Source organism: Geotrypetes seraphini, chromosome 8 (assembly GCF_902459505.1).
Source record: "Geotrypetes seraphini chromosome 8, aGeoSer1.1, whole genome shotgun sequence".
NCBI classification, from domain to species: domain Eukaryota; kingdom Metazoa; phylum Chordata; class Amphibia; order Gymnophiona; family Dermophiidae; genus Geotrypetes; species Geotrypetes seraphini.
The window spans coordinates 193000107-193026870 of record NC_047091.1 but is presented as its reverse complement, the minus strand read 5'-3'; the positions used below and the strand labels follow the sequence as shown (position 1 = coordinate 193026870).

The following is a 26764-nucleotide window of genomic DNA, read 5'->3' as shown; positions in this document are numbered from 1 at the left end:
TAATTTCCGTATAAGTTTATGATACATGTTAAACCTTTGCGGACAACGGGATAGAAAACAAATTAACATACGTTTATTTAATTGGCATCTGAACTGAATAATCCATATAGGAGTGACATGACCATATAGCAGCTGAATTCTGAAGACGTAAGTTTTCTGATGAGACATTGCAATAAACTGCATTATAGTAATCAATTCTTGAACGAACAAAGTATGTAATGGCTGAAAATCTAAAACAGAATTAATTGATCTGATTTGCCAAAGCCAATAATAACCTTTTTTAATCATTTATTTATATACCACTTATATCCTAAGTACTTTATCAATCCTTGGGCTCAAACTCTATCTAGTGTACCTGGGGCAATGAGGGGATTAAATGACTTGCCCAGGGTCACAAGGAGCAGCGAGGGATTTGAACCCACAACCTCAGGGTGCTGAGGCTCTAACCCCTGCGCCACCCACTCTCACTGGTGAGATCTGGGAATCAAAAGAAAGTGCAGGGCCAAAATGGACTCCAGGTCAGTTTCAAGCAACCGAATGTCCGTCTTTGGTAATGACAAAAGTCCTGGAACCCAACAAACAGTCGTTTTAGATGGATTCGTAATCATATTGTCAGCCTTAAGCCATTTTGAAATTGCAAAAGTACAATGCTGAAGGTAGATGAAAAAAAACCCCAAACCCCTAAAGAATATCATCGGCATAAATTAATGTAGCAAAAGGACTGATAAATATATAAACAGCAATGGTGACAAAATTTACCCAGATCAAAACGTGATGAAGAGTTGATAGAGATAAAAATTTAATTAAACCAAGCTAGAACCGTACCAGAAATACCAAAAGATTCTAGCTGCAAGATGAGTAGTGAATGATTAACCAAGTCAAAGGCAGCTTAAGATCAAGGGATGCCAGTAAAATGGTTTTGCCAGCATCAAGACTAGAGTGCACGAACTGCTTAACAAATGCTAAGGCAGGACTATTACATCAGCCCTGCAGATTTGCACCTGTAAGCACAGAGAAAGGCCCTTTAACTGTCTCCTGCTCCGCCTTCTGCTGCAAGATGCCAGCAAGCAAGCTGCAGCCCTTCTCTTGCAAAGCTCGGAGCAGCACTTGCAGGTAACACACCATTGCATTTCACTAAATGACAGCTGAAGCTGGTCTTCAGGGAACAGCTGTCATGAATAGCATTGCTGTGCTGATGTGTCTCTGTGTGCTGATGTGTTCTTGCTTCCATCTTGTTTTCAAGGCGTATTTGTAACGCTTCAGCATTTGGAGAGATGAAGGATAGCCAGGCCTGGGGCAGTCTTTCTGCATGAGCAGGTATGTATGTGCCTTGGCAAAAACTAAAGATCCAACTCGTCTTTCTTGCATAAAGATGAAGATGGGGACTCATTATTTTGGTTTATTTCTTGTAGTAATAGATTTTCTCATTAGGTCCATATGTCCTAAATGCTTTTTGTTAAGACTCAAAACAAAGAAACGCCCTATCTGGTCCTAAATATTGAACCTAGAAGGGAGTGTATTTGCAGAGCAATTTTCCCTGAAATTCAAAATGGGAGCTTTGGCATTGTGTAGGAGGATTGATAACTCTTAAACACAAGCAGGTTCCGTCTACTGCCAAGGTTAGTAATACTAATATTTAATGATGTCTGCCTAGGAAGATTCAGCAAGGTCAGGGAACAAATGACAATAGGACATTTATGTGACTATCACTCACTACTTCTTTCCAAGGGTTAAAGAATATTGAAGACAGACAGTGATGGCCCTTGTTCTGGAGGGAGGGGGAAGGGATAGGGGAAGCTTGCACTGTCGCTGACTTGATGTACCTGTTTGGGAGGAGGAAGGGATAGAGGAAGCTTGCACTGTCGCTGCCTTGATGTACCTGTTTGGGAGGGGGGAAGGGGAGGGATAAAGGAAGCTTGTACTGTCGCTGCCTTGATGTACCTGTTTGGGAGGGGGGGAAGGGGAGGGATAAAGGAAGCTTGTACTGTCGCTGCCTTGATGTACCTGTTTGGGAGGGAGGGAAGGGGAGGGATAGGGGTAGCTTGCACTGTCGTTGTCTTGATGTACTGTTGGGGGGGGGAAGGGGAAGGATAGGGGAAGCTTGCACTGTCGCTGTCTTGATGTACCTGTTTGGGAGGGGGGAAGGGGAGGGATAGGGGAAGCTTGCACTGTCACTGTCTTGATGTACCTGTTTAGGGGGGAGGGGAAGCTTGCACTGTTGCTGTCTTGAAGTACCTGTTTGGGGGGGGACGGGAGGGGAGGGATAGGGGCAGATTAAAGGATAGGCCCAGTAGGCACGTGCCTAGGGCCCAAAATGGTCAGGGGGGCCCACTGAAGGAGACCACTCAAAAAAAAGTTTTCAGACGGTGACAGCCCCTACAAGCCCAGCAGCGATTTGCAACACCGGGCCCCCCCCCCTCTATTGGCAACAATGGCCCCCCCCTCGATCGGCAACACCAGAAACAGGGCCAGCAACTGCTCTCTCTCTTTCTCCCGCTGCTGCCGAAGCCTGTAAACAACTTTAACACATGCCGCGGGACTCTTAACAGTGTGTGTGATGCTGCCGGCTTCCCTCCTTCTCCTCCATAAACTAAATAGGAAGTTATGTCATGAGGGGGAGGGAGGAGGGAAGCCATCAGCGGCACGCGCAATGTTAGAGCCCCGCGGCATGTGTTAAAGTGGTTTTACAGGCTTCGGCAGCGGTGGGAGAGAGCAGTAAATAAGTGGAAGTCGGCAGGCCTGGGGAGGGGCCCATCGCTGTTTGGAAAAAACAATGTTGATGCCCTCCTTCAACGGGCCCCCCTAACCATTTTGGGCCCTAGGCACATGTCTGCTTGGCCTATTGGTTAATCCTGCCCTGGGGATAGGGGAAGCTTGCACTGTCGCTGTCTTGATGTACATGTTTGGGAGGGGGGAAGGGAAAGGGAGGGATAGGGGAAGCTTGCACTGTCGCTCTCTTGATGTACATTAAGTTTAAGTTTATTAGGATTTTATATACCGCCTATCAAGGTTATCTAAGCGGTTTTTACAATCAGGTACTCAAGCATTTTTCCCTCTCTGTCCCGGTGGGCTCACAATCTATCTAACGTACCTGGGGCTATGGAGGATTAAGTGACTTGCCCAGGGTCACAAGGAGCAGCGCGGGGTTTGAACCCACAACCCCAGGGTGCTGAGGCTGTAGATCCAACCACCGCGCCACACACATGTTAGGGAGGGGGGAAGGGAAGGGGAGGGATAGGGGAAGCTTGCACTGTCGCTGTCTTGATGTACCTGTTTGGGAGGGGGGAAGGGAAGGGGAGGGATAGGGGAAGCTTGCACTGTCGCTCTCTTGATGTACATGTTTGGGAGGGGGGAAGGGAAGGGGAGGGATAGGGGAAGCTTGCACTGTTGCTCTCTTGATGTACCTGTTTGGGAGGGGGGAAGGGAAGGGGAGGGATAGGGGAAGCTTGCACTGTCACTCTCTTGATGTACATGTTTGGGAGGGGGGAAGGGAAGGAGAGGGATAGGGGAAGCTTGCACTGTCGCTGTCTTGATGAACCTGTTTGGGAGGGGGGAAGGGAAGGAGAGGGATAGAGGAAGCTTGCACTGTCACTGTTTCTCACCAGGGACAGTTTTGGGTAAATAATATATTGCTAAGGAGACAGTGATGTGGGGGAAAAATTTGTCCCTGTCCCTGCGAACTCTGCCTGATCCTATCCGCACAAGCTTTGAATAGTTATGATATTATACTGAAATCATTTAAAGTATAAAAAGAAACAATATTCTGTACAACTGTCATTTTATAAATCACAAATAAAGAAAAAGGATCCACAAAACCCATCTCCCCTTACAATATCCCCTGCACTATCAAGAAAACTGAACACTACATAGAAAGTTCTTCCTAACAGAACACAGAACACAAATGCCAAAAACTGATCAGCGTAAACCAAAATCCCAAGAAGCCACACCAAAGAAATAGGAAGATCCATTTCCTTCTATACCACATGTGCCTGCGGGGCAAATCCAGCCCGCCTGGCTGTTTTATGCGGCCCGCGTCAGGGGGAAGTAAACAGGGCTTCAAGATGTCGGCTTGGTTTCTGTTTTGGCTGGCCTCAGCGACGCACCCCAGTGCCGGCCAGTAATTTACACCGCCGGTGTTATTGGCAGTAATTTAATAGTGGTGGTCAGTAATTTACACCGCCATGTGGTTCAAATAATACAAAATACCAAAAAATATGATCATGTCACTCCAACGGAACACAGGATCACTTACAAAATTCTACTTACCTATAAAAGCAGAGAAAACAACCAACCTGAGTTCATTAACAATTTACTTATCCCATACAATCAAAGTAGGACTCTGAGATCCACAGTTCACAACCTCCTTACATCAACACAATGAGGACTATATTTTTTTCTGTCAGTGCCCCTTCGCTTTGGAACAGAATTCCAAATCACTTACGTGAAATAAGAAATCTTGCTAACTTTAAGGCAAAGTTAAAGACATTTTTATTTCATGATGTTTTTGGTAATGGCTTTTTATCTTTAGTTTCCCTTCCTTTCGTTTTTTCCTTAAATGTTCTTTTTCTCTCTACCAATTGTAGTTCCAACCCTTCTTCCCTCATTTTTCGTTTGTCCACGTTACTAAAAAATTGTCACTTCCCCCACTTTGTTTTTAATTGTTCTGTAACTTATTTTGGTATGTTTTTTTATCTGTACACCCCCTTGAAGGTTTGATTAGGCAGTATAAGAAATTTTAAATAAACTTGAAACTTAACTCGCGCGTGCCGGCAGCGCACCAGAACTGAATTTAACTGTGCCGGCACCAGTTAAGTTTTCTGTATAATGGGGGGGGGGGTTGCACCCCCACACACCCCCAACGGCAGCACAAACAGTATTAAATAAAGTGGGGGGGTTCCCTCCCCACGCCCCCCATCTGAGCTCTTTAAAATTAACTTTTACAGCTTGTGCACAATTGTCTGTTCTGAAATGTCGGCTCTGCTTTGTCCAGCGCGCTTTTGTCCCGTCACTGTGTGTCCAGCCTGCCTCCTTCCCTACTGCTGGCACATACATTGTAGAAGAGCTGCTCAACGGTGTTCGCAGACTTCCCTTTGCCAGGCTCCTCCGCATGATGCAACTTCTTGTCTTTGTGAACAGAGGAAGTTGTGTCAGAAGCAAAGGGAACACCATGAGCACCGTTGAGCAGGCCTGTGTAGAGATCAGCTCTCTTTTCCACAAAGTATGTGCCAGCAGTAGGGAGGGAGGAAAGCCGTCTGGAGCTGCCAGACCTGTGAGCGAGGGAGATGGGGGGGCTCAAGGGGTGTAAAGGATGGTGGGTAACTCAGGGAGCTGTGATGAGGGGGTTCCCGCAGGAACAAAGCTTTTTACTGCTCCTGCGGGTGGTGAAAGATTTTGTTCCCATGTACATGGGGAATCAGGCATTTCCATTTCCATTGGCATGATTAAACCGTGGTCCACCACATTATTCAGGCACCATGTCAATCTCCATTACAGCACAATATCTTATTGTTTATCATTGTAATTTAAGATACCATCTTTCCTCAGGCGATACTAAAGTGGTGAACAATAGACAAATCTAAATCTGAAAAGAAAGAATAGCAGTTGTCAAAGGAAAGAAAAGTAATACAGTAGCACCAGTAATATATTACTTTTAAATGAGCAACCAACTTTCTAAAAGTAATATAAGACAATCACTAGTTTCATTTGGAAACAGGAACAGGTTAGTTACTAGGGCTATGTAGGTTACTGTGAAAAATAATATATTCTGTAAGTAATATTTAACAATCAACTCTGAGGGGGGGGGGAGAGATGCACACACAGCTTTTGTCTGTGATGTACCTATTCAGGAGGGGAGGGGGAGGAAGATGGAGAACATAAGAATAGCCACACTGGGTCAGACCAATGGTCCATCTAGCCCAGTATCAAGTCTTCACCATGGCCAATATAGGTCACAAGTACCTGGCAAAAACCCATACTATCCATCCAGGACAAGCAGTGGTTTCCCCCATGTCTGTCTCAATTGTAGACTATGGACTTTTCCTCCAGAAACTTGTCCAAACCTTTCTTAAAACCAGCTATGTTAACTGCTCTTACCACCTCCTCTGGCAACATGTTCCAGAGCTTAACTATTCTCTCAGTGAAAGAATATTTCCTCCTATTGGTGTTAAAAATATTTCCCTATCACTTCATCAAGTGTCCCCTAGTCTTTGTAATTATTGATGGAGTCAAAAACCGATTCACGTGTACCCATTCTATACCACTTAGGGAAGCTTGACTGTTATTGACTAGCATATACCTGCAGTGGCGCAGCAAGGGTAAGAGGGGCCTGCCCTCTTCTCCCCCCACCTCCACCCCCTCCTGCCATGTGAACCCCTTCCCTTTCTCCATACCTCTTTAATGTTCTTGGTCTGAAAGGCAACTACAACTTGCTACTCGCGCTACTGACGTCACTTCCTAGGTGCAGGTCCAGGAAGTGACGTCAGAAGAAGAACTGACACTGGCGCGAGTAGCAGGTTGAGGAAGGGAAGGAGTGGAGGAGGACCCTCCCCCCCCTTCCTACAGCACTGTCTGTCCATGATGCAATGTCTGTGTTTTACATTCACTATTAGGTGAAGTTAATAGACTGGTGGAGATGTCAAATGTTGTCACCTTCCACCATTCCTCAATGCAGGAACAGCCAAAGCCAGCCAGTGTGTATCTTTGGGGGCCTATGGTGGCCTCACTCCTTGCTCAGAGTTTCTAAGTAAGAGGAGCGAGAGGAACTTCTTGGCTTGGGTTTGGTGTATTCTAAAAATCTTAAACCTCTGCTCTGAAGTACTGGAGCTGCTGAGGGAAAGGGGTTAGGAGATTTCTTCTACAAGAAAGGCTAAAGGGTAAAAGAGAAACACTTTTTGTGTTCTCCTTTAAATGCCTTTGGCATCATGAGTATCATGCTGCCTGGTGCTGAAAGTTTCTGGAATAGAAACACTTTCTTTGCAAGTTCAAGTTCAATTTTATTTGATAAATCGCCTATAAACAGAGTTTTCTAAGCGATGTACAGTTTAAAACGTCTAATGAGTGAACTAACAGTCCTAAAACAAATTTTAACACATTTTAAAAACAATAATATATATAACAAACATTATTAAAACTTAAGAGGAAACTTGCACAAGAAATCAGGGGCAGCCCACGTTACCATTCTCTATCTGAGTCATGATACTTTACTAATAACAAATTCACGGAACTGGATCTGATCTGCCACACTCTGGATTTCTATCCTAGTGCTGTTTTCTGAATCAGAGGCTGATCTGGCATTAAAGGCATTGGACATGGTGCTGCAGACTGGAAGACCTAACTGTGCCTAAGGGGTCCTTAGTAGAATGCAAAACATAGTACAGGAGTTAACTGTGTTGGGTCTGCTGGGAACCAGTGATCATAACATGATCAAATTTCAGCTGATACTGGGAGAAACGTCGCAATAGAAATCTACTGTAGGGGCATTTAGTTTTTGAAAGGGCAACTATGATAAAATGAGGAAAATGGTTAAAAAGAAGCTAAAAGGTTAGGACTGTAAACCAGGCATGGATGTTATTTAAAAATAGCATTGTGTAAGACCAGACCAGATGTATTTCATGTATCAGCAAAGGTGGAAAGAAGAGGAAACGAGAGCCAGCGTGGTTAAAAGGTGAATTGAAAGAGGCAAGAAAACATCCTTTAAAAAAATGAAAAAAGGATCTGAATTAAGAAAATAAGAAGAAACACAAGCACTGGCAAGTTAGATGCAAAGCATTGATAAAGACAGCTAAGAAACAATATGAAGAGAAATTTGCAAAAGAGGCAAAAAATCATAGCAATTTTTTTAGGTACATCAGAAGCAGAAAACCTGTGAGACGGTGTGTCACATATACAAAATGGAGAAAATATTGGCATTACAACAAGGAAATATAAAAAATTTTAAGAAAATATGGGATCCATTGACAAAATATTCTAAAGATCAGATATCTTAACACATTGATAATAATAATATAGGGTTAGGGAGGGAAATATAGAAATTAATATGAGGAAAAATGAAAAAACAAATAACAGGGGAAAGGGATTCAATATATATGATATGATATTGTACATACAACTATAATTATTATAAACTAAATATTATGCTATTCATTTATTGTAAGAATGAAAATTTTATAAATAAAAATTTAAAAAAAAAAATAAGAAAACCTGTGAGGGAATCTGTGGGACTGTTGGATGATCAAGGAACAAAAGGATCGTTCAGGGAGGATAAGGCCATAACAGAAAGACTGAATGAATGAATTCTTTGCTTCGGTCTTTACAGAAGAAGATGTAAGAGATCCTGAACTGGAAATGGTTTTCAAGGGTGATGATGCGGAGGAACTGAAAGAAATCTCGGTGAATCTGGAAGATGTACTAAACCAAATTGACAAGTTCAAAAGTGATAAATCACCTGGGACGGATGGTATATATCCCAGGGTACTAAAAGAACTCAAACATGAAATTGCTGACCTGCTGTTAGTGATCTGTAACCTGTTGCTAAAATCGTCTGTAGTACCTGATGATTGGAGGGTGGCCAATGTTATGCCGATTTTTAAAAAGGGTTCCAGGGGAGATCCGGAAATTACTGACCGGTAAGCCTCACTTCAGTGCCAGGCAAAATGGTAGAAATGATTATAAAAAATAAAATTGTGGAACACGTAGACAAACATGATTTAATGAGACAGAGTCAGCATGGGTTCAACCAAGGGAGATCTTGTCTCACCAATTTGCTTGACTTCTTTGAAGGTGTGAATAAACATGTGGATTAAGGTGAGCCGGTTGATTTAGTGTATCTAAATTTTCAGAAAGCTTTTGATAAAGTTCCTCACAAGAGGCTCCTAAGAAACTTAAAGTGTCATGGGATAGGTGGCAAAGTTTAGTTGTGGATTAGGAATTGGTTATCAGATAGAAAACAGAGAGTAGGGTTAAATGGTCATTTTTCTCAGAGGAGGTGAGTAAACAGTGGAGTGCCACAGGGGTCTGTACTGGGACTGGTGCTATTTAACTTATTATAAATGATCTGGAAATTGGAATGGCAAGTGAGGTAGTTAAATTTACAGATGACACTAAAACTGTTCAAAGTTGTTAAGACGCATGCAGATTGTGAAAAATTGCAGAAGGACCTTAGGAAATTGAAAGACTGGGCATCCAAATGGCAGATGAAATTTAATTTGGACAAATACAAGTGATGCACATTGGGAAGAATAACCTGAATCACAGTTACCAGATGCTAGGGTCCACCTTGGGGATTAGCGCCCAAGAAAAGGATCATCATAGACAATACAATAAAACCTTCCGCCCAATGTGCGGTGGCGGTGGCCAAATAAGCAAAAAGGATGCTAGGAATTATTAAAAAAGGGATGGTTAACAAGACTAAGAATGTTATAATGCCCCTGTATTGCTCCATGGTGCAACCTCACCTGGAGTATTGCGTTCAATTCTGGTTTCCATATCTCAAGAAAGATATAGTGGTACTAGAAAAGGTTCAAAGAAGAGTGACCAAGATGGTAAAGGGGATGGAACTCCTCTCGTATGAGGAAAGACTAAAACGGTTAGGGCTCTTCAGCTTGGAAAAGAGACAGTTCAGGGGAGAGATGATTGAAGTCTAGAAAATCCTGAGTGGAGTAGAACGGGTACAAGTGGATCGATTTTTCACTCTGTCAAAAATTACAAAGACTAGGGGACACTCGATTAAGTTACAGGGAAATACTTTTAAAACCAATAGGAGGAATTTTTTTTTCACTCAGAAAATAGTTAATCTCTGGAACACGTTGCCAGAGGATGTGGTAAGAGCGGATAGCTTAGCTGGTTTTAAGAAAGGTTTGGACAAGTTCCTGGAGGAAAAGTCCATAGTCTGTTATTGAGAAAGACATGGGGGAAGCCACTGCTTGCATGGAATATTGCTACTCCTTGGGTTTTGGCCAGGTACTAGTGACCTGGATTGGCCACTGTGTGGACGGACTACTGGGCTTGATGGACCATTGGTCTGACCCAGTAAGGCTATTCTTATGTTCTTATCTCCTCAGCTGAATGTGGCTGATGGCAGCAATGCCTGCATTATTGCTTTGGGGTCTTTTTTTTTTTTTTTTAATTAAAATCTACTGCTTTGCTGTGTAATAAGAATGCTACTGACTGATTGGTCCACTTAGCATCTCCCTGTTCCTTAAATGTGCAGCAACTGTACAGCCTTGTAATGCCTTTCAGAAAAGGCAATGACATATGTACTGCCCCCTTCAGAGCAGCTCTGGGTCCGAGGCCCGACTTGGCTAGAGTTCCCCAAAGGCAATCTCTGTTGGTCCCACCTGGGGAACAGAAGAGTTGGCGGATGGATTCGCCCTCTTCCCCCACAGGAAAACCCAAGGTTGGCTAATCAATTGAAAAGGTTTATTTGAACTATGCAACGAAAACAAAAAAATTGACCAATTTCAACAGCTTAAGTTATATGATTAACCATACAACATTTGTCTGAACTGATGGGACTAAAAGTCTGAATTATAGACCTCAATAGTCTTGTTCTGATCCTGTTGGACATTAATCCTTTGAATTCTGACTGTCACTTCTGCAGCTACAATATTCTCCCCAGTGCTATAATTTAACCATTAGGTAGGTGTGGCTATAGGCCTAAGTCCCTCCTCTCCTGTCAGATCCACCCTCACTCAATCCCCAAGGTCTCACCCTCCATGGGAGTTTCCAGGGAGAGATGATGGCTGGTCTCTCAGTATGGAGTATCGCTCCATGGTGCAACCTCACCTGGGGTATTGTGTTCAATTCTGCTCTTCTCAAGAAAAGTTTCAAAAGAATAGCGACCAAGATGATAAAGGGGATGGAACTCCTCTTGTATGAGGAAAGTCTAAAAAGGTTAGGGTTTCTAAGCTTGGAAAAGAGACGGCTGAGGGGAGATATGATTGAAGTCTACAAAATCCTGTCACTCACATTCTGTGTCTTTTAGGAAAGCTATAAAAACAAAGTGGTTTCAGAAATAGTTTCAGATTTTCTTATGGTTTTTATACTTGATTGTAATAATAATAATAATAATAATAAATTATTTTATACCACCATTACCAAGAGTTATAGGCGGTTCACACCATAAGAAAATGAACAATCAACGAAATACATTCATACGAAAAGTTTAAAAATATGATTGCAATCTTTAAAAATACCCAACTAAGTAATAAATTTGTTAAACAGAGAAGTCTTGACTAATTTTCAAAAAGAACAGTAAGACATGGCTTGAGAAATACATTCACCAAGCCAGAATTGTAGTTTACCTGCCTGAAACGCTAAGGTCCTATCAAAGAAGGTCTTCCATCGGACACCATTTGGCTTAGGATAGGCAAATAAGTGAGAACTTCTTGTATTCGTTGATGGTCTATAGAAATGAAGAGACAGATAAATTGAAGACTCTCCTGATATCAACTTAAAACAAATGCAAGAAAATTTAAATCGTACTCTTGCTTTTAGCGCTAACCAATGCAATAATGTGGTCATTCTTCTTCAGACCAAAAATCAGTTGAACCGTGGTGTTCTGAATTATTCTCAATCTTCTTAAATCCACTTTTAACTTAATGGTTATTGCTATTAAATTAAATAATTTACTCTCCCATCCTCTTTTACGAAGCCGCATTAGGTTTTTTTTATCGCTGGCCGCAGTGTTATTAGCGCCAACGCTCATACAATTCCTATGAGTGTCGAAGCTAATACCGCCACAGCTGGCTATAAAAAAGCCTAACGCGTCTTTGTAAAAAGGGATTAATTAAATTTACTCAACATGCTGCGTCACTGTTCACGTCACTGGATATATACTGCCTATCAAGACTCATTTATTTATTTCAGGTATTTATATACCGCCTATCAAGGTTATCTAAGCGGTTTACAATCAGGTACTCAAGCATTTTCCCAAGGGCTATATCGAAGAACATTTCTCTGCCTGAATCTGCATATTATCAAGTGGTTCCTTCTCTCGCGTTGTGGGCACGGCAGCTGCAATGTTAAACTGAAAGGTGGGTAAGTGAGAAACACATGTTCATATTCTCTGTACACAGCTGCTGGGATGTTGCTGTGAGAGGATTTTCTGTGATCGTGGGGAGTTGGACGACCTGTTTTTAACTTGCTGTATTTGATTACCCCAAAAGACCCAAAGCAATTACGATACGGTACAATGGGATTCTGTACCACTATGAAAAAAACATTGTAGCAGGTTCTTAACCCAGGCTGTGGGACACACCTGGCCAGTCGGTTTTCAGGAAATCAACTTTCAAGTTTATTAAAATGTAGTAAGAACATAAGCATTGCCTCTGCTGGGTCAGACCAGGGGGTCCATCATGTACAGCAATCCGCTCACGCGGCAGCCCAACAGGTCCAGGACCTGTATAGCAATCCTTTATCTATACCCATCTATCCCCTTTTCCTTCAGAAAATTGTCCAATCCCTTCTTGAACCCCAGTACCGTACTCTGTCCTATCATGCACTCTGGAAGCACATTCCAGGTGTCCACCACCCGTTGGGTGAAGAAGAACTTCCTAGCATTGGTTTTGAATCTGTCCCCTTTCAACTTTTCCGAATGCCCTCTCGTTTTTGTAGTATTCGAGAGTTTGAAGAATCTGTCCCTCTCCACTTTCTCTATGCCCTTCATGATCTTATAGGTCTCAATCATATCCCCTCAAAGTCTCCCCTTCTCCAAGGAAAAGAGCCCCAGTTTCTCCAGTCTTTCAGTGTATGAAAGGTTTTCCATACCTTTTATCAAACGTGTCGCTCTCTTCTGAACCCTCTCGAGTATCGCCATATCCTTTTTAAGGTACGGCGACCATTACTGGACACAGTACTCCAGATGCAGACGTACCATCGCCCGATACAACGGTAGGATAACTTCTTTCGTTCTGGTTGTAATACCTTTCTTGATTATACCTAGCATTCTATTTGCCTTCTTAGCGGCTGCTGCACACTGTGCTGACAGCTTCATTTTCTCATCCACCATTACCCCCAAGTCCCTTTCTTGGGTACTCTCACCCAATAACAGCCCTCCCATCGTATAGCTGTACTTCGGGTTTCTGTGTCCTACATGCAAGACTTTACGTTTCTCTACATTAAACTTCATCTGCCATGTCGTCGCCCACTCCCCTAGTTTGTTCAGGTCCCTTTGTAAATCTTCACAGTCCTCTTTAGTCCTAACCCCACTAAATAGTTTGGTGTCGTCTGCGAATTTTATTATTTCGCACTTCGTCTCTGTTTCTAGATCATTTATAAATACATTGAGTAGCAGCAGTCCAAGCACCGACCCCTGCGGAACACCACTCGTGACCCTCCTCCAGTCCGAGTAGTGGCCCTTCACTCCTACCCTCTGCTTCCTACCTGCCAACCAATTCCTGATCCATCTAAGAACATAAGAACTGCCACTGCTGGGTCAGACCAGTGGTCCATCGTGCCCAGCAGTCCGCTCCCGCGGTGGCCCCCATCTATGTACGTCTCCTTCCACCCCATGGTTCTTCAGTTTCCGAAGTAGGCGTTCATGGGGTACCTTGTCAAAGGCTTTCTGGAAATCTAAGTATATGATGTCTATGGGGTCCCCTTTGTCCATCCACTTGTTAATTCCTTCAAAGAAATGCAATAAGTTCGTTAGGCACAATCTTCCCTTGCAGAAGCCATGTTGGTTTGTTATCAGAAGTTTATTTCTTTCTAGATGCTCATCGATGATGTCCTTTATCAGTGCTTCCGCCATTTTCCTCAGAATTGAGGTCAGACTTACCGGTCTGTAGTTCCTCGGGTCACCTCTTGATTCTTTTTTAAAGATGGGTGTTACATTGGCTATCTTCCAGTCCTCTGGGATCACGCCTGTTTTCAGGGATAGATTGAAAACTTGCTGTAGTAGTTCCGCTATTTCCTCCTTTAGTTCTTTCAGAACCCTTGGGTGGATTCCGTCTGGGCCCGGCAATTTATCAGTTTTTAATTTTTCTATCTGCTTGTCTTCGAGGCTTACTTCCATGGATGTTAATTTTTCTCCTTGGTCTCCTTTGAAGATTTGTTCAGGTTCCGGTATGTTGGATGTGTCCTCTTTTGTAAATACAGACGAAAAGAACATGTTTAGTCTTTCCGCCACTTCTTTCTCCTCTTTTACCACTCCCTTCCTGTCTCTGTCATCCAGTGGTCTGTCCTCCTCCCTAGCCGGCTGCTTCCCCTTAACATATCTGAAGAACAGTTTGAAATTTCGTGCTTCCCTGGCTAGCCTCTCTTCATATTCTCTTTTGGCTTTTCTAACCACAAGGTGACATTCTTTTTGATACTTCCTGTGCTTTTTCCAGTTCTCCTCGGTTTTGCCCTTTTTCCATTTCCTGAATGACTTCTTCTTATCAGTTATCGCTTTCTTCACATCTTTAGTTATCCACGCCGGGTCTTTCGTTCAACCCTTTTTGCACCCTTTTCTGAATCTGGGATATACAGATTCTGCGCCTCGCTCACTGTGTCCTTGAATAAAGAGCAGGCTTGCTCTACAGTCTGCCATTTCTTTGAGCTGTTCCTAAGTTTCTTCCTTACCATTACCCTCATCGCTTCGTAGTTTCCTTTCTTGTAGTTAAAAGTTGTCGCTGTGGTTCGCTTTCCCTTCAGTGTTCCTACTTCAACTTTGAACTTGATCATATTATGGTCGCTGTTTCCCAGTGGTCCCACTACTTCCACTTCCTTTGCAGATCCTCTTAGCCATTTAGGATTTCATAAGCAGTTTACATTATACTCAACTATCAATAAATGATAGAACACTGAATATTTATAACAGAAGAAAATAAAACGACTATACACGAGGGATTGGGTTGAGAACAAGAACAGTGTCACTCAGTGAAGACTTCAAAGTCACTGACTAGCTGTGTTTCTAATGAGGACGCTAATCCAATGTTGGGTTTGCCCCACAATGCAGACATACACGCATTTGCCCCTCTTCTCAGGCTCACACACTAAAGCATCTTTTACTCCAGCATTGGCTTGTCTCTTCTCTACCACCTTAGGGTCCCTTAAGCTTGCTTTCCATCCTGGCCGGCCCTGCCTGTGGGTAGTCTGCAGGGCCTTCCCTCTGCTGGACCCCCCTTCTCTGATTCTCCTCTGTTTCTGGAGGAGGCAGATTTGGCAGAGGAAAGGCCCTGAGGACTGCCTACATGCAGCCTGCTTTCAACGCTGGAGCTGCTGATGCAGGCTAGGATGGAAGGTAAGCTTGAGGGATCCCTCCCAGGATGGGGGAGGGAGCATGTGATTGGCAGATGTCAAACTTGGAGGGAGATGCTGAATGGAGTGGGGGGATGTAGGAGTCACAAATGCTGAACAAAGGGGGGGAGGAAAGAAGAAAGTGAGAGATGCCATACCATGAGGGAGGGAAAAAGAGAAATACAGGAACGGGGGTGGGATGGGGAGCGAGAGAGAGAATGAAATGATGAAGTTAGGAGGTGATAGGCTCAGGAGTAATCTAAGGAAATACTTTTTTACAGTAAGGGTGGCGGATGCATGAATAGTCTCCAGGTAGAGGTGGTGGAGACAAAGAATGTTTGAATTCAGGCACATGAGATCTCTTAGGGAGAGGAGGAAATAGTAGATGCTGCAGATGGGAAGACTGGATGGGCCATTTGGCCTTTATCTGCTGAGAACTGCGAGGGAAGGAGGAAGGGGGAGAGATACTGAAACCACAGGGAGTAGAGATGGAGATGCAGGTGGGGAGGAGAGAAAGGGAGAGATGTGGGCATGGGGAGGGATAGGGACACAGAGAACATAAGAACATAAGAATTGCCACTGTTGGGTCAGGCCAGTGATCCATCGTGTCCAGCAGTCCGCTCACATGGCGGCCCTGCTGGTCAAAGACCAGCGCCCTAACTGAGACTAGCCCTACCTGCGTATGTTCTGGTTCAGCAGGGACTTGTCTAACGATGCTGGACAGGTAGAGGACGTAGGGACACAAAAGGATAATGACAAATACATGATAGGGATGGTAGATGGAATGGGGCAAGAATACAGACTCGGAGAAAAGGGATGCTTAACATGGTGTGAGGATAGGAGCAGGGGCCTAGGGGAACACTGGACAGGGTGATAGCGACACAGAGTGGATGGTATATATGGAGAGAGAAAAAATGCCAAATGGACAGAAACCCAGGCAAGAGAGTTCAGAGAAGACAGAGGAAAGCAGAAACCAGAGACTGGGACTAACCTGATGAGGAAAATTAAAATGACCAGATAATGAATGTAGAAAAAGGAATTGTATTTTCTATTTATTGATTAGAATATGTAAGTTTTTGCAATGTACATCTGCCAAAGTTGATTTTAGACATAGCTGGGGCTCCGTGTGAAAAAAGCTCACTCATTGGCCTTCAATCTCCAGCATAGCAGTGATAAATCTCCAGCTTTGGCATCTCTGCACAATGTGACCCTAGAGTTCTACTTTTTCTTAAATCAGAGATGCAAGAAATACATGTAATGAGGCTAAAACGAGTCAGTTGCCAGCCCCACCTTCCCCAAGTGACACACTATGCCAGAAGGACATGATCCACATTCTAGGACTATCCCAGGCCTTATCTGCTCTCTGGTTATTTTCCATGTGCTACTGAAAGCAAAGAAACATGCAGGATGGTATCACAGAGCTGCCTTCAAACAAGGTTTAATGTCCTCTCATGCTGGAGTGTTCAGTTGAAAGAGAGTAGCCTTATGCGTATTTATGCCACCTCTAGAAACATCAACAAATGACATGGCCAAGATTTTAGGTGGCTAAGCAGGCCCCAGACCCCTCCCCAATAAATCTGTTACAGATACCCTTCACCCGCTCACACAGGAGCCCTTCCCTGTCTTCATGGACTCCCACAACCATCTTCGGTCAGAAAGCTGCCTCCTCACCCCAGCACTGACCTCAGGAAACTTGTATCACTCTTGAATCACTAGTAAGATTTCCCTTTTAAACAATATTACTACTCATACTTATCATCTCTATAGCACTGTACATGAAACATGTAAGAGACAATCTATGCTCAATAGAACTTACAAACGGGACAAACAGGGTTGTTGTGAGTTGCAAGCAGAGGTCATGGGAAAATCACTTGGCCAGTATATTGAGAGCTACTGGCACTCAATCTTTCAGCAACCTCTTTTGTAAGTGGAGCAATTAAAATACGGGTATGGGGTAAGTGGCGAGGAAACCGGAGGGACTCATGTGTTGTTTCTTTACACTTGTTTCTGTCTCTTTTGCTTCTAGGTGCACAGCTCGAAAGCATACATTGGCCACCTGAATTTGGCAGCGACGCCTCATCAGTGAAGGAGCAGCAATTTTCCTGGCCAAAATGGTGAACCGACTGCCCTCCTCTGGGGATCTAGCCCGTTTCTGCCAAAAGCTCAATCGGGTGAAGACTCTGGAGGAGGACATGATGGAGACGTCCCTGAAGAGATGCCTCTCCACATTTGACCTGACTCTCCTTGGGGTGGGCGGGATGGTGGGCTCAGGCTTGTATGTGCTGACTGGCACAGTAGCCAGAGATATAGCCGGCCCAGCGGTGGTCATCTCCTTTCTTGCTGCTGGTTTTGCCTCATTGCTTGCAGCCTTTTGCTATGCTGAGTTTGGTGCCCGAGTGCCACGGACAGGCTCTGCGTACATGTTCACCTATGTCTCTGTCGGAGAAATCTGGGCCTTTTTAATTGGCTGGAATGTGGTTCTGGAGTACATGATTGGTGGAGCTGCAGTGGCCAGGGCTTGGAGTGGCTATCTGGATTCCGTGTTTGACCACCAAATCAAAAACTTCACAGAGACACATATTGGCACATGGCATGTGCCCTTCCTGGCACACTACCCAGACTTCTTGGCTGCAGGGATATTGCTGATTGCAATGGTATTTATTTCTTTTGGAGCTAAAGTATCCTCGTGGCTTAACCACGTGTTTGCTGCTGTTAGCCTGGGCATCATACTCTTCATCCTCATTTTTGGGTTCATTCTTGCAGAACCAAAGAACTGGAGTGCTGCAGAAGGAGGTTTTGCACCATTTGGTTTCTCGGGCATCATGGCTGGCAGTGCCACATGCTTCTATGCCTTTGTTGGTTTTGACGTCATTGCGGCCTCTAGTGAAGAAGCGAAAAATCCTCAGAAGGCTGTACCCATAGCAACAGCGATTTCTCTGGGGTTGGCAACTGGAGCCTATATTCTCGTATCAATAGTCCTGACACTGATTGTTCCCTGGAAGTCGTTGACCCCAGACTCGGCTCTTTCTGATGCATTTAACCAGCGAGGTTACAAGTGGGCTGGATTTATTATCGCTGTTGGCTCCATTTGTGGTGAGTGTTTTGCAAAATACTGCCATGTCTTTCCTGTGAGCAGAGAGTGTTACAGCCTCTTCTGTAGGAAGGGTCCTTACAGAACTGATGCCTGAGTGACGGGAATCCATCCCTCCACACTGAAGAGCCACTCTTGATTCCTGGCTCAGGTCTTCAGGTCCCTAGGTTGACCCAGAAATGGGAATGTTGGAAAAGCAGGATTCAGGCACTGGGAAGGATGTTCCAGCCCTTGTGCAGCATTTAGGGCTTGTGATTATAAGACAGAGCCCTAATGAAAGTTCCTTCCCCTTCTCCATGGCCAAAGCCCATTCATCAAAGTGACATCTCATCTAGTTGCCAATGAAGGCTTACAGTGCTATATCTCAGTTCTGGTTCTGATGGAGCTGGAACCCAAAAGAACAGAAGGAAAAAAGGCCTTTGTTACCATTAACATTGCATCCCGATCTCTATGCTGGTGGTGGAAGTAAGAGATGATCACCTAGCAGGAGATTTGCGGAAAACGTTCGGGGGGAGGAAGGGTGTTGACAGTGGGTCAGTTCCTAGTGATGCACGCGTTCCCAAGCCCTGTTTTTGCATCTTAGAGCAGCTCGGGAGAACGAAGCAGAGGAAGACATCACAGTTCACCTGGGGAGGTCCTCCCATCCATTGCATAACAGGGACATCTAGTGACCAAACTTTAGGAATGGAGGGACCAGGTTATGGAGGAAGTAGAAGCTAGCGGGATGGTTGATGTAGTGGCTGGGTAGGTGGAAGAAGTGAGAGGATTCAAGTTAGGAATTAAGGCTCATAGTAGCAAAGTCCCATGAGAAGCTCATTCCAATTGAGGTTGTAATGGAAGTTGAAAGGGGCAGGGAGAAAGTGCTTCTTGTGTTGGTGATAGCACCAGGGCCGGATTGACCAATACGCCAAATAGGCACGTGCCTAGGGCCCGAAATGGTCAGGGGGCCCGATGAAGGAGGGCATCAACATTGTTTTTCCCAAATGGCGATGAGTTCCTCCAGCATCGATCGGCAATTTGCCCCCCCCCCCCCCATCGATGGAAAGTAAGACAAGCAAGCAACGCAGTTAAGAAAGGCAACGAGAACTGTAATTTTGCAAGCTTGCTGCTTGCCCAAAGATTCCCTCTGACGCAACTTCCTGTTTCCACCTGGGTGCGTCAGAGGGAAACTTTGGGCAAGCAGCACCGCTTGCAAAATTACACTTCCTATTGCCTTTCTTACCCGTGTTGCTTGCTTGTCATACTTTCTGTCGATTGGGGGGGGGGGTCCGTGGGTGGAGCGGGGCGGGGCTAGGGGCCCAGTGTACTTGTGTGCCTAGGGGCCCTCGAAGAATTAATCCTGCCCTGGATAGCACAGTCTCTGAGCAACAGCATGGCTGAGATTCCTGAGTAGCAGTGGGGACAGACTAGTTGGTAGAGACCCCCTAAGACAGTGAGCTGTGGCCGTTTCCCTGGTACATGTACAAAGTCCCTGTTTCTCTAGTCATTACTTATTAATTCAAGAACAGCTGGTGTTTTCCATCATAGAAAGGGCAGCGCTGAGAAAAAGCAACACTTTCTAGGATCATTGAAAAGATGTACAGCCTCATTTTCTGTTTCAGAAACAAGTTTATTTGATTTTATATTTCTTATAACCTGCCGAGAACTGTGGATCGTACGGCATATAAGTTTTGTTGTAATAAAATGGTGAAAATTTCAGTGGACAGCCACATACAGTAGTTGAGTGGTTCCATTAAGACACGCTTTTTGCTGCTTTCATAGTGGCTGAGTCAGGAAAAGCGCCCTTGTTCTGCTCTGTCTCCATCCACCCTGGCTCTGTATGGATAGTGCTGGGGCATTTAGAGGGAGTTTTGGTCACCCTGCTCTTTATAATGCTGCTGAGAATCCATGAGTGGGGATTGGGGTGGGGGCAGGGCAGATATAAGGAGCAGCATAGTCAGTCACCCTAGGTATTGAAGGCTTGGACGAAGAGCCAGGCCGTCACCTGCTTCTCGAAGTAGCGGTAGTCTGGACATTTGTATTGGACAGTTTATCAAAAATAAACTTAGAAACTTAATAAAGACTGACCATTTTTAAAAGACATTTATTCAATGCATGGAGGAAGCCACTGCTTGCCCTGGGTTTGAGTCCTTCCAAAGTGTGTCCATTCTATCTGCTGTGCTCTACATCTAAATATGGCCTAGCCAGTTGTGCCCATGACCTTTTCCTTTTTACAGACATGGAATGTGTGCTGAGTTGAGCTCCGAATCATTTTGAAAGCATGGCCCCTATGGAAGTATCACCATCTGGGTCAGACCAAGCCCAGTATCCTCTTTCCAACAGTGACCAATTCAGGACACAAGTACCTGACAGAAACCTAAACATAGAAACATGATGGCAGATTAAGGCCAAATGGCCCATCTAGTCTGCCCATCCGCATCTCTTCCTTTCTCCGAGAGATCCCATGTGCCTATCCCAGGCCCTTTGAATTCAGACACAGCCCCTGGCCCCGCCTACCCGAAGGTGTAGGCCGAGTGTCCGTTCAACACCTACCCGAAGGTGTAGGCCAAGTGTCCATTCACCGCCTATCGGGGTATAGTCTGAGTGTCCGTACACCGCCTACCAGAGTGTAGGCCGAGTGTCCGTGCACCGCCTACCGAGGATGTAGGCCGAGTGTCCTAGCTAGCTGGAACTCAGATGCTCTGAGAAGGTTTCGGGCTTACCGAGAGTTAGGCCGAAGCCAGCATTCCTCCTCTCGAGAGTCGCCCTGGATCTCTTATTTCTAATAGTAGCAACATTCCGGAACCCCAAATATTAGCAACATTCTATGTGGAATCCCCAAATAGTAGCAAGAGTCCATCTTACTGATCCCAGAGCAAGCAGTGGCTTCCCCTATGTTGGTCTCAATAGCAGACTAGGAACTTTTCCTCCAGGAACTTGTCCAAACATTTTATGAACCCAGACACATTAACTGCTGTTACTATATCCTGTGGCAACCAGTTCCAGAGCTTAACTTCATTGAGTGATAAAATATTTCTTCCTAATTCTTTAAAAAATATTTCTAAGAGGAGATGACTTGGAGGTGTAATTAGAAAATGCATTGATCCAGCGTCTTATTATTTTTGTTTAACTGTGCTCCAGAAATGAATAAAACTGCACAGTGTGAACAGTGTCCCAGCATTGCTTTTTTCAGCAATTGGTTACAGGTTGGTTGTGAGGAATTTCCTGTGGTCTTTTACCCTTCCTCGATTCTGAAATTCAGTCTAAAAGTGCCAGTTCTGTTACCACTCCGTGGTTTGTGTTCGATACCATGAAATAATTCAGCTAATCTTAATCACACTAAGTATGATTACTATTTGTAGATAAGGAGTTCACCTAATTAGATTATAGAGCAGGATGAATGAGGTGTAGCGACAGAGCTGCCTGTTTTATAAACCCAGGAACGCTCTAATTGCAATTCTGAAATGGGCATTTCGGGGGTGAAAACCACCCATTTTTATAAGCCTTTGCAGAGGGATCCTGGATCCGTATCCTAAAAGTGACATTTCCTTGCACGGACCCATCAGGTCTTTCAGTTGCTTCTTGTTTTGTGTTGATTATTGCAGTGTATATTAACCCTTTCTTACTTCTTCTCCCTAGCCATGAACACGGTTCTCCTAAGTAACCTCTTCTCGCTTCCAAGAATCGTCTATGCGATGGCAGAAGATGGGCTCTTCTTCCAGGTTTTCTCCAAAGTAAATCCGCACACCAAAGTGCCCATGATTGCTATTCTGGTGTTTGGCAGCCTGATGGCGCTGCTGGCCTTGATATTTGACCTGGAGGCACTGGTTCAGTTCCTATCCATTGGCACGCTGTTGGCGTACACTTTTGTCGCTGCCAGTATCATTATCCTACGATTCCAGAAGACCCCAACGGAGCCAGCCTCACCCATGAAATGCCAGGCTAGCCCACCGCCCAGCAACGCCAGCCTAGGTAGTGAGAGCAACTCTGAGCTGAAGGAATACGAGTCCTTCTCTGATAAACTGCAGCTGGTGGAGAAGGGGAAAAGAGGCACAGAGCGCAGGGATCCAGGCCAGCTGAAAGCCACCTTTGAGCCCTATCTGAAATTCCTTCATAACTGTTATCCAGGAGAGGTAGTTACATTCGCCATGGTCGCCATCGTGGTTTCTGCCATATCGCTGTGCTCCATCCTGGTGTTTGGAAACACCCACTTGCACCTGCCCACCTGGAGCTCTACTCTTCTTCTGGTTCTGTTCACATCTGGGTTCTGCCTGAGTCTGTTCTTCATTTGGGTTCATGAGCAGCAGGAGAAGGCCAAAACCTTTCAGGTAAACAGCTGTTTTTTGTTCTCTTGGTCCTTCTGCAAGGGGAACATGTTGATTTGTTGTTCTAGACAGCCATTTTGTGCTGCTTGTGCAAGTCAGGAAGACTTGCCCTTAGAAGTGATTCAGCAGAGTGAGTAGGGTGGGCCCAGGCCCCAGAACTTGCAGGGTGTGGGAAGCTTAGGCTGTTGCACTTTTTCGTGTGGGGGGGAGGGACACACAGTTTCAGCAGTTCAGATTTTATGTCCATTTTACATCTCATTAAAGCAGTGGCATAGCCAGACAGCCAATTTTGAGGGGGCCTGAGCCCAAAGTGAGTGGGCCTTTCTTTTTCCCCCCCACTACCACAAAGCCTGTGCAGCAGCCTTTCTCTTTCCCTCCCCTTCCCCCCAGCCTATGCAGCAGCCTCTCTTTCCTTCCCCTTCCCCCCCAAGACTATGCAGCAGCCTCTCATTTTCACTCCCCTTCCCCCCCCAGACCGTGCAGCATCTTCTCTCTCTCTCCCTCCCTTCTCACCCACCCCCCAGCCCATGCAGCATTTCTATTTCTTTTCAGGTCACCAGCAGCGGTTCCTATACACTGCCGGCAGCTTTCCATCTCATGCAAAACACGGCAGAGGGAAGACTTCTAGGTCAGCCACTGTGGCTGCTGGGTGGATGGGCCTGAGCCCAAACTGGGCAGGCCACCCGCCCCGTGGCTACACCCCAAGCACCCAGTGGTTTTTCAGAAGATGGGTCGTTATTTACAGTATTGTGTTTTCTTCATTCTAAGGTTAGCAGGAGGATCAGGATGGAGGAGGAGGAGGAAAAAGAGCAGAGTATCGGGCAGTATTTTCTAATACACAAGAGAGTGCCAGGCACCAGTGGTTCTACCTACAGGAATGAGGAATCAAACCTCCACCGGTTTTTGTTATACTGCAGAGAATGTCAAGCGCCCTTCCCTCACCTAGATTTGTCTCTTTCTCTTCTCACCACCGCCACAATCGCCATCTCCTTGAGGTCTGTTTCTTCCTCTCTATGCTCTGGAACTCAGTTTCTCTACTGTGGTCCCTCCATCCTTTTGTTCTTGCTTCGTGCTCCCTCCTCTCTGTCCCTCTGTTTTCGGGAGGATATCAGAACTGGACCAATGAAGATGCGGCCAGATGCCATGTCTCCCTTGGCCCAGCTCAACTAGCCTCGATTTCAGTGACTGCTGGAGATCACCTCTTTCATGTTTTGCTCTCCTGTATAGTTCTGTCCATCCATCTCCCCTTCTCCTAACCCTGACAAAGCTTGAGGCACTATAGTGCATGCAAAGTTCTGATGGAAGGAAGCTCACATAGACCCTGCTTCAGTCTTGCTTACGGTAGGGGGATGGGGAGAGGTTACTATATCTTCTTCCTTTGTCTCACGTTTCAGACACTGGCACACTGTCCCACCTTTTATATTAAAGAATTAGGCCTAAGAACCTGGATACTGTTCTGCAAAACTGCAAGTGAGCTTCAGGCAAATGAGAGAATTCCTACATATGCTCAGGATCCAGGGAATGGGATCAGAGGAACAGGTAGAATTTGGAGGAAGACAGAGGTACAAATGGTAGGTGAAAGAAGTATAGGGAAGGGGAGATGGAGGTGACCTGGCAAAGAACTCATGATTAACCTGTGAATCTTGCCTTGGAACTATTCAGGCATAGTTTGAGTAGAAAGTGAAGAGGAATCGGAGGTGGGGGTTGGAGGCATGAGAGTTAGTCAAATGGACATAATATGCCAAATTCCTTGCTTTCTCACTCTTGTAGCCTCTGAAATCCTAGTGTCAGTCTCTTAGGGGCACTGTGTCAAACACCCTAAGATCTCGGTGGCCCTGTGTGTCAGATGCTTTAAGGACTTTGGGATCTTCTTGAGGTCCCTCAAGCATTCAGCACAGAACTCCCACTAGGGGCACTCTTACCATCTCCCCATGGATCCTTCTGCAAGATTCATTGATTCTCGGTTCTTTCCAGGTTCCTCTTGTTCCACTCACACCTGCTTTAAGTATTCTCCTCAACATCTATCTCATGCTGAAGCTGAACTACATGACATGGGTGCGTTTCGCCATCTGGCTTCTTATTGGTGAGTTTCTTGGATTAAGCTGGGACATCTGTATTGAGCTTTGTTTTAAATAAGCTTTGCTTTGTCATTCACATGGCCCTTGACGTTACAGTGTGATCGTATGTCTGACAAAATTCACTATATAACAATTGTTTAGTGGACTGTGTTATATGAGTTGAGATAATCAGGTCCTGCTCCAAAGTCGTCATACTACTTCTATTATTTCTAGAACACTACCAGATGTACGCAGCGCTCTACAGAGTCTCAAAGGAGACAGTCCCTGCTCAAATAAGCTTATAATCTAAACAATCTGTCTTAGGGGAGATAAAGAGTCACAGGAGAATGAACAGCACTCGGAAGAGCTTCTTCCCACCTCATGCAGCTACTTCAGTTCTGCCCTCTGCCTGGCTCTGGCTCTTATATCTCTTCAAGAAAGTGGGGAGGGGGGAGATAGAAAATCATGAAGCAACGGAGGGAAGGAAACACTAGAGAGGAAGGAAGAGCAGCAGAGGACAGTGAAGAGATGGAGATTGGAATAGAGGAGGATATGATAACAGAGGGAGTAAAGAAGTGGAGATTGGGAAAGATGTGGGTAGGATAACAGAGGGAAGAGAAGGGAAAGAGAAGACCTGGAGAAGGGATACAATAGAAAGAGCAAATGTGCTGAAGACTTTAGGCTACACCAGGATTGGATCATGGAGCTTCTAGCACTGATGTCAGTTGATAGAATCAGGAACCCTATGGACTATTATGGAATGTACATTCTACATTAGAACTGATAAAATCATCTGCTTCCTAGAACTGGCCTAGTAGAACAGAAGAGGGAAAGAGCTGCACTGACCAGGTTAAGAGGATTGGGGGAAGATGAAGGCTCATGGTCCTGCAGCCTTAAAAGAGGCAAGTTGCTATTAAATAGCATCCTAGTGACATGGCAGCAGAGAGACCAAGAAGTGTAGGTGCAGGCCCTTAGCTCTGTTCCAAACTCTAGACAAGAGAGACTGGAACTGCCACTGCATCCGGTTGTGTCTGCTCACTGAAGAAATGTTGCTACGAGATGCACCTGGGGCTTGCATGTGGGATCTCTTCATGGAGGTATTTAGGGGGTGGGCCTTTAGTGTGGGCAGACTAGATGGGCCGTGGCCCTTTTCTGCCGTCATGTTCTATGTTTCTAATAGCTCTGGTAATATTGTGCCTTAGTTTAGTTCAGAAACACTTTCCCTGGGAGGACCTAAAGGTTTTCCACTCATCCTGTATCTTGAATTTCTCATTTCCCTTCTCATGGTTTATGAAGTAGCTTTGCAGTTAAATTCCATTTAAAATAATTACAGCTGATACTGTACAAACCCATCCAGAAATAAGGCCAAGCTCAGATGAGAAGGATCAAACCTGTCTTGGCAGAGGATGGTGACTTCCTTTCTTTACAACACAAATTACATTCACCATTCCTACTTTTTGTAGACCCTGGCTCCTTTTGCCTCTCATTTGCTGTTTATTGTCTTCCCTTCCTCTAGGTCTCGTGGTCTATTTTGGTTATGGCATATGGCATAGCAAGGAAAACCTGCGGGAGCCCAAGTCACATGGTGTGACAGCCCGGTACGTGGTATTCTCTGGCAGCAGCCTGAAGGAGACAGTTCAGACTGTCCAGCCAAGAACACAGGATGCCATGGGGATGGCTGAAGAAGAGGAGGTCAAGAGATGATACCATGCAAAGGAGAGTCTCCACTGCACCTACTATCTGCTGATTTCTCAGGCAAAACTAATGCCACTTACAGAATGGAACTATTTCCCAATACCACTGTATCATGGAAACCTTCCCACATTGACACTGCCAACACATTAATGCAGGAAGAGAGCCTATGTGATACATAAAGAAACCCCTCCCACACTGTTATTACATAGAAACAGAGACATATGTTAGCAGATAAAGGTCAAATGGCCCATCTAGTCTGCCCATCCGCAGTAACCATTATCTCTTTCTCTCTCCGAGAGATCCCACGTGCCTATCCCAGGCTTTCTTGAATTCAGACACAGTCTCTGTTTCCACCACCTCTTCTGGGAGATTGTTCCACACATCTACCACTCTTTCTGTAA

General features: G+C 45.0%; 1 protein-coding gene across 2 annotated transcripts; it reads left to right on the top strand.

The window, feature by feature from the left end:
• Positions 1–606: 606 nt before the first annotated feature.
• Positions 607–26666, top strand: SLC7A4 (solute carrier family 7 member 4). Of its 2 annotated transcripts, XM_033956398.1 has the most exons (7): positions 607–1113; positions 1244–1317; positions 11866–12032; positions 17243–18309; positions 21926–22614; positions 24586–24694; positions 26185–26666. In XM_033956398.1, exons 4-7 carry the CDS (start codon positions 17328–17330, stop codon positions 26370–26372), a joined length of 1968 nt encoding a protein of 655 aa, XP_033812289.1. In that variant the 5' UTR covers positions 607–1113; positions 1244–1317; positions 11866–12032; positions 17243–17327; the 3' UTR covers positions 26373–26666. The 2 variants fall into 2 exon arrangements, with proteins under 2 accessions (XP_033812289.1, XP_033812290.1); XM_033956399.1 differs by lacking the exons at positions 607–1113; positions 1244–1317 and adding an exon at positions 1572–1619.
• Positions 26667–26764: the final 98 nt, after the last annotated feature.